The following is an 8,629-nucleotide window of genomic DNA, read 5'->3' on the forward strand; positions in this document are numbered from 1 at the left end:
CAAATAATGGTACCTTCTGTCTGCATTTTTTTTTTATACTTTATGATAGAAAGGTGTTTTTATTTATAGCACTGGTAAGTCCTATTTTTTTTTTTGTTTTGTTTTTTTTTTTGTTTTTTTTAAACACTAGCATTTACCATCACTTTAAATCTCAATAGAAGAGCTTGGGTTACAGTTTCTGATTGGCTCTATAGCCCTACTTCTTGAAGAGGGGGACATTTAAATTAAGACCCCCCCCCCCCTTTTATTTTTTTGCTGGATGATTGACTGAAACACTGGACACATGGACACTATAGGTATACAGTCTGCTCTATCGCATGATACTTATAGAGAGAGATTTCTAAACATTTGTTCTTTATAGAAAGATACTATTTGGGATTGGTTTGCCTATCTGTCTGATCTCTAATGATTCTATCCCATATTTATCAGAAACGATGGCACAGAGTTTGGAGGTTCCATCTACCAAAAGGTCAATAAGGATGTGGAGACATCAGTAAGCCTGGCATGGAGTGCAGGGAGTAACAACACACGCTTTGGCATTGGAGCAAAGTATCAGCTGGACTCCGGTACCACAATCTCTGTGAGTGATAAGCATGTTCTTCTGAATCTTCCTTCCTCTTAACACATTCTATTTATACTGGTCCTTTCTTCCTCTTCCTGTCACCATGTTAATTGTCCTGCTTACAGTACACACTCCACTATTTATTTAAAGGGGCAGTCAAGTCCAAATTTTTTTTTCATGATTTAAATAGGGCATGTCATTTTAAACAACTTCCCAATTTATTTTTATTACCAATTTTGCTTTGTTCTCTTGGTATTCTTAGTTGAAAGCTAAACCTAGGAGGTTCATATGCGAATTTCTTAGACCTTGAAGACCGCCTCTAATCTGAAAGCATTTTGACATTTTTTCACCACTAGAGTGTGTTAGTTCATGTGTTTCATATAGATAACATTGAGCTCACGCACATGAAGCTCCTAGGAGCCAGCACTGATTGGCTAAAATGCAAGTCTGTCAAAAGAAGTGAAATAAGGGGGCAGTCTTCAGAGGCTTAGAAACAAGGTAATAACAGAGTAAAAAAAAGTATTTTAATAAATTTTTGTTGGTTATGCAAAACTGGGGAATGGGTAATAAAGGGATTATCTACCTTTTTAAACAACAAAAATTCTGGTGTTGACTGTCCCTTTAATTGTTAGGAAGCAATGCATTTTATTAAGGAAGAAAGAGTGTGATATAGCCAACAGTAAATAACATGCACATACACAACACAGCAGTTATAAATTAAAGGGACATGAAACCCAACTTTTTTCTTTCATGGTTCAGGTTGACCATTTTAAATAACTTTTCATTTTACGTCTATTATCTAATTAGCTTCATTCTCTTGGTATCCTTTGTTGAAGAAGCAATGTGCTACTGGGAACTGGCTGAATGCATTGGAAGAGCCAATAACATGAGACATATATGTGTGTGTATAAGATACCAGCTCTTTTACATTGCAATAAAAAATACAAACATCTCCCCCAACAATAAAACCCACCACCCACCCAACCAAACCTCCCAAATAAAAACCTATCTAAATAAACCTAAGCTAAACATTGCCCTGAAAAGGACATTTGGATGGGCATTGCCCTTAAAAGGGCATTTAGCTCTTTTACGAATTGCCCAAAACCCTAACCCTGTAAGTTAGTAAATTGTATTTTATTAATTTAATTTATTTCATTTTATTGTAATGTTAGATTTTAGTGTAGGGCAGGTTAGGTTTTATTTCACAGATACGTTTTTGTATTTATTTTAACTAGGTAGTTAGTAAATAGTTAATAACTATTTACTAACTAGTCTACCTAGTTAAAATAAATACAAAAACGTATCTGTGAAATAAAAATAAAACCTAATATAGCTACAATATAACTATTAGTTATTGTGTAGCTAGCTTATTTTTTTTTTATAAGTAAGTTTGTATTTAGTTTTAAATAGGAATTATTTAGTTAATAATTGTAAGGTTTATTCTGCTTTATTTTAATTATATTTAAGTTAGGGGGTGTTAGGGTTAGGGGTTAATAACTTTAGTGTAGTGGCGGCAACATTGGGAGCGGCAAATTAGAGGTTAATAACTGTAGGTAGGTGACGGCGATGTTAGGGGCGGCAGATTAGGGGTTAATAACTGTAATGTAGGTGGCGGCAATGTTAGGGGCAGCAGATTAGGGGTTAATAACTGTTTAATGTAGGTGGCAGCGATGTTAGGGGCAGCAGATTAGGGGTTAATAACTGTTTAATGTAGGTGGCGGCGATGTTAGGGGCAGCAGATTAGGGGTTAATAACCAATGTAGGTGGCGGCGATGTTAGGGGCAGAAGATTAGGGGTGTTTAGATCTGGGGTTTATGTTAGGGTCCCCATAGACATCAATGGGGCTGCGTTACGGAGCTTTTCATTCTGCGATTGCAGGTGTTAGGCTTTTTTTTGCCGGCTACCCCCATTGATTTCTATGGGGAAATCATGCATGAGCATGTCAAAGCAGCGGTATGGAGCTCAACACAACCATATCGCCCGCGCAAGCCTGCTTTTTGTAAACCTGTAATAGCAGCTCTATAGGGAGGTGAAATAACGCAGAAAATGTTGCGGTTATTAATTTCCCTATATCGCTCAAAACTCGTAATCTGGCTGTAAATTAAGAGGCTCAGACATTAAGGGAGCATGGAGTTTAAATGAATGACTGGTAAAGGAAGGGGGAGGACAGTGTTTTGGAGAGAGGTTGTCCTAAAATGGACACTGAGCACAAGCATGGCTATAAATAACCAGTCATGAGGCTGTCGGATGCTATGATTTCTTGTAATTGCTGGTGCCCCTTTATGATTTCCACGTGTTAGAGATTGTTCCAGCATTACAAATAAGTGTATCCTCAATTTAAAATTAAAGTCGAACGTTTATAGAGATTTATAAACCTTAAAGGGACAGTCAACACCAGAATTTTTGTTGTTTAAAAAGATAGATAATCCCTTTATTAACCATTCCCCAGTTTTGCAAAACCAACACAGTTATATTAATACACTTTTTTTTACTTCTGTGACTAACTTGTATCTAAGCATCTTATGACCGCCCCTAATCACATGTCTTTTAGTTATTATCTATTGACTTGCATTTTAGCCAATTAGTGCAGTGTCTGCCACTAGCCACGGGCGTGATCACAATGCTATCTATATGGCCTACATGAGCTTGCTCTCCCCTGCTGTGAAAAGTAAATAAAATAGAGGGCGGCCTTCAAGGGCTTAGAAATTATCATATGCACCGTCCTAGGTTTGCTTTCAACTAGAATACCAAGAGAACAAAGCAAAATTGTTGATAAAAGTAAATTGGAAAGTTGTTTAAAATTACATGCCCTATTTGAAACATGAAAGTTTTTTTTTTTGGACTTGACTGTCCCTTTAATCACTTCTTGGTTTTTGTGTAAAAAGTGTTGCTTTTTTGGGGAGTGTGGAACAAAACACATCTGTAACCTAGGTCTTCAGATAGCTGCAGATTGCCTAAACCATCTAGCTAATCTGCTGCAGGTTCCAGAATTTGCTTATTGGCCTTTCTAAGGAGCATGGGACAAAGCATATTTTTTACACAAAGCAAAAAGTGTTTAATGTCCTTTTATAAAGTGATGGTAAATCCTAGCATTTTTGTAACACTAGGATTTACCAGTGCTACAATAATAAATAAAAGGGACTTTCAGTCATGAAGTATATGAAACATAATGCTGAAAGTTCCTTTATTTGCCTGCAGCTGCCGTGCTGTGCCCCACAGGCCGCCCACAGCAGACTGCTATCTTATCAATTAGGGGACATTTCCACCTCTTAACCAATAGCCATGCAGGCTAATCTGCATTATGCTGTATGGCTAGCACGCTATTGGTTAACATCACCTCACTGATAAAATAGTGTTCTTCCATTGGCGGCCTGTGGCGCACAACACGGCATATGCTGCAGGCAAATAAAAGAACTTATAGCATGAAGTTTTTTTATACTTAATGACTGAAAGTCCCCTATCATTTAAAAACGCTGGGATTCACTATCACTTTAATCGTTATTTACGTTGCCTGATTTTTAACAAACCCATATTTTTCTAATATAAAACATAACATTTTTTTGTGTAGCTCTTTTGAAATGAGCTTATTTGATTAAGCATTTTATTCAAATACTGAAAACAATTACTGTCCCTTCAATGGCGACTGAAGGAGTAGACTTAATAAGCTTTGTTTCTTTCTCATGTCTTTTCATTCTCACTTCATATCTTTGTTAGGTTTATAGATTTAAGTATTGGTCAACAAAATCAATTTGTTTTTCTTTTTCATCTAGGCCAAAGTTAACAATGCAAGTCTGATTGGTGTTGGTTACACACATACTCTGAGGCCAGGTAAGTGATAACCGTGGAACAGTCATAGAATACAACAATGCTTTATACAGCCATACACATTACATGTAAACAATATATTAAAGGGATATAGAACCCACAATTTTTCTTTCATGATTTAGATATTGTCATTTTAACTCTTCAATTTACTTCTGTTATCTAATTTGCTTCATTCTCTCGATATCATTTTTAAAATAGAATACCTAGGTAGGCTGCAGCAATGCATTGCTGGGATATAGCTGCTGATTGGTGGCTGCACGTATCCCTCTTCCAATTGGCACACTTGATGTTTTCAGCTAGCTCCCAGTAGTGCATTGCTTTCTCAACAAATGATAACAAGAGAATGAAGCAAATTTGAAAATAGAAGTAAATCGGAAAGTTATGAGAAATGATATTTTCTATCTGAATCATGATAATTTTTGGGTTTTATGCCCCTTTAACTAAAAGTATGGGCTTTTCTTGGTATGATCTACTTTTCATAAAGCCAAGCTGATTGTCACTTAATCTTGTTTTTATGAATATAATACCCCAACCACTGATGTCAGACTTACTGGTCTATAGCTTCCCTGTTCAGCACTGGATCTTGTTTTAAACAGTGGCAGCATGTCCTCTTTACTCCAGACCTGTGGTACTATGCAAAGGGAGCATAGGTTTATATATTCTCTCAGATTGTTTCTATTTTGTATACAGAACAAAATCATTTATTTTAAACTTCAGCCTTCCCCGGTCTCTATTGATCATCGTATCCTTCTTGTATCTTAGTGCTCTAATATTTTCTTTCTTTGCTTTTTGGCCATTTATATACTTTTTTTTGGGTATTCTTGTATTCATTTGGCAATCATTTTTAGTTTTCTATTTCACCAATAGCTTACAGGTTTTGCTACATTCCTTATATACTTGGAAGACAGATTCTGTACCATGCTCCTTGAGTAATTTTTTTTTAATGTTTTTATTTCTACTAACATGTTTTTATTGAACCACTTTGGTTTGGACTTAATTCTTTTACCTCCATATGGTAGGTGTTGTTTATTCAAAAGATACAGGGAAACATGGGAGGGATGTGACAGACTCAAGAATGAGAAATGTGTTCCTATAGAATTCTGTTAGAGACATGAAACCCAAAATTTCTTTCATGATTCAGATAGAAAATACAATTTAAAAATAGTTTTCAATTCTATTATCAAATGTTCTTTGTTCTCTTGTTATTCTTTGTTGAAGAGATATCTAGATAGGTAGAGTGCACGTGTCTGGAGCACTACATGACAGGAAATAGTGCTGCCATCTAGTAATCTTGCTAATGTATAACATGGTTGCAACACTGCTGCCTTTATAGTACTGCAGACACGTGCACACTGCTGAATTTACCTTGTGCTTTTCAACAAAGGATAACAAGAAAACAAAGTACATTTGATAATAGAAGTAAATTGGAAAGTTGTTTAAAATTGTATGTTTTAGCTGAAATATGAAATCATTTTTGGGGGGGGTTTGTGTCCCTTTAATGATATTTGGATATGTCTTTTCTCTTTCAGGTGTGAAACTGACCCTATCTGCTCTGATCAATGGCAAGAATTTTAGTGCAGGGGGCCACAAGATTGGTATGGGCTTTGAGCTGGAGGCGTAATGGAACAGAGGGTGTATGAAGCCCTACAAGACCCATCCCCTCATTCCTCCAGAGATGAACGCGGAACAGATGATGAGAGATCTCAGCTGAACCGTGCATAAGACGAGATGTATGAGTAGTGCCAATATTGTCAGTAACACTAGGAGCAGCGTGGGATATTTCAGGGGTAGTTATCCTTCACTCAGCATATGGCAAGGAACTGAGGACCATCACTCCTTACTTGATAACCTTACCAAATCTATTATCTAAACACTGCAGAGTTCTTAAGAGATTTCTTTAAGTATAGAACGATATTTAAATAGATCCCCTACCTTCCCCATTGAACTGCTCTAGATATTCTCACTTATTTAGGTGTTTATTTTTCTCTCTGTATCTTTCAGATGTCTTTTAGTTTTCTTCTGAATATTCCTATTTATACATCTCTGGAAAATGTAACCTTTTTTTCATAAGTCTACTTATTGTAAACACTATGGAGCTATCAATTCTGCAACCTTCAATTATTTAGCTAAATCAGTATTTTTTTGTTATCCTGTTCTATTTACCTGTCAAGTAGATGTTGCTAACCCTTTATGGATGTTTTCTGGGCCATTCTATGTTCCTTTGTAGACCTGTTAAATCCATTTGCAATTTGTACACAGTTGGCCCTTGATGTTTAGTCCTGTACAACCACATTGCACGTACAGAGGTTTGAGGTCTAAGCCCATTAGTGTATTACTATTTTTAATTGGTCTTTGCTGTGGTGGAAATGCTGCTATCACTATCAGTAAATAAACTGTAATGCACATGCCATTGTCCAGAGTCCTTTTATAAAGAATATCTGATGACAGTACACTGTCACCACTCAAGGGGGCGCTAATAAACACAGAATAAATATAAAAAATGCTAAATCACATATAAAGTGTCAACAATTTGCTACAGATACAGCAACAAAATAGTGCATATACAATGTAATAATTTATACAAATCCTGTAACTTGTCAATCCCCGCTAATGTAATGTCCAATTGGACTAACATCCAATGATCTTTTATTCTTGAGTTCACGGCAGCTCCTTCCCCCTACAAATGAGGTCAACTGGGATCTGTTATGGTATAAAACACAGAAAGGCGCCTCCTAGTGTAATAAAGTACAGATGGGTACACGAAAAAGCAATAGCAAAATGGTCAGGTACTCACAAGTGTGGCATTACTCACTCGTACTAAGTAGCGCATACTGGAATCTCACAGTGTCCCAGCTCACTGTTCTTTGGCTCCCACAGATCACAGTCTAGGGTGTTTTTTTTTCTTTTATAAAGAAATAGGCTAAATATTTTTGGTGGTACAATAAATCAGGCCACTATCTAATTTATTTGTAGACATATGTGCTTCACACTTGTGTAAATGTATTAGTAAATACTCGTACACGGTATAAGAAATATTAAATGTAGTCAGTGGGTTATTGATTTGTAATAAAATGAATAAAAAAATATGGAGATCATAGCAGTGGGAAGTTATCATCATGCCATAGAACTATCCTCAAATCCTGCTGCCTTAGGCTTCCATGTTTGTTGCCACATAATGTCACGGAGGGACGTTGTAACACCAGGAATCACCTTGCATATCATATGTTGAGGCTTTCATTTTTTTTTACCCGGGGAGAGGGGCAGATGCAGTGAGCCGTATGCACACTGGGGTGCTTCTGCCTTTCTAAATATGAAAAGTCACAAAACAACAGAGATGCCTCCAGCATCTCCTCATCAGCCTTTGAGATTGAGGAGTCTACTTACATGGCCAAACCTTGAGGGACTGCTAGTGGCAAGTGATTAGTCTCTGGGAACATTCTATTTCCTTGCTTTACAGCAGAGCCTTACTGCTTTTTTTTTAATGTAGACTTGAACCTAAAGATGAATTTGAGTCATCTTAAAGGGACATGAAACTCAAGAAATTTCTTTCATTATTCAAATAGAGCAAACAATAAAAAAAAAAAAAACAACTTTAATTTGCTTCATTCTTTTGGTATCTTTTGATGAAGAAGCAGTAATACACTACTAGGAGCTAGCTGAATGCATTGGGTGAATCAATGACAAAAGGATTATGCGCTGCCACCAGTCAGCAGCTCCTAGGTGTGCTTTTCAACAAAGGATACCAAGAGTGTAAAACAAATTAGATAATAGAACATTCAGTTTTAAACAACTTTCCAATTTACTTCTATCTGAATTGTAAAAGAGAAAATGTGGGTTTAAAGTCCTGTTGCTGATAGAAATATGTGTACTTGTATTTCACAGATTTATGATGGTGGTGTGCGCTTGAAACCTCAGCTGCTTCAATTTGAATAGTTTTTTTGATATTATGGACGTGTTCTTTTGCCAACTGATGATTCAGGTTCTTTTAGAGACAATGGAACAAAAAGAAGTTAAATTTAAAAGAACGTTAAACACCTCCTTGCTTTTGTGTAAAAAGTTGTTCTTTGCCCACATAATCCCTAGAGAGCCCCAAAAAAACTAAATCTGAAACTTAGGTTTTCAAAATGCTGTGTGCTGCTTAGACAAGTTTATTTAATTTGCAGAACTTGCTGTTTGGCCTCTAGGGAGCATGGGACAAAGCACCATTTTCACACCAAAGCAACAGGCATTTAATGTCCCTTT

General features: G+C 36.4%; 1 protein-coding gene across 1 annotated transcript in view; it reads left to right on the forward strand.

The window, feature by feature from the left end:
* Positions 1–6,795, forward strand: part of VDAC3 (voltage dependent anion channel 3) — a 40,795-nt gene extending 34,000 nt beyond the window's left edge. The window contains exons 7-9 of the mRNA XM_053718002.1: positions 430–580; positions 4,333–4,390; positions 5,917–6,795. Coding sequence (XP_053573977.1) covers positions 430–580; positions 4,333–4,390; positions 5,917–6,008 — 301 coding nt within the window. The 3' untranslated portion in view covers positions 6,009–6,795. The remainder of the gene's footprint in view (positions 1–429; positions 581–4,332; positions 4,391–5,916) is intronic.
* The last annotated feature ends 1,834 nt before the right edge of the window (positions 6,796–8,629 follow it).

The sequence above is a fragment of the Bombina bombina genome, chromosome 6 (assembly GCF_027579735.1).
Source record: "Bombina bombina isolate aBomBom1 chromosome 6, aBomBom1.pri, whole genome shotgun sequence".
In the NCBI taxonomy this organism is placed as follows: domain Eukaryota; kingdom Metazoa; phylum Chordata; class Amphibia; order Anura; family Bombinatoridae; genus Bombina; species Bombina bombina.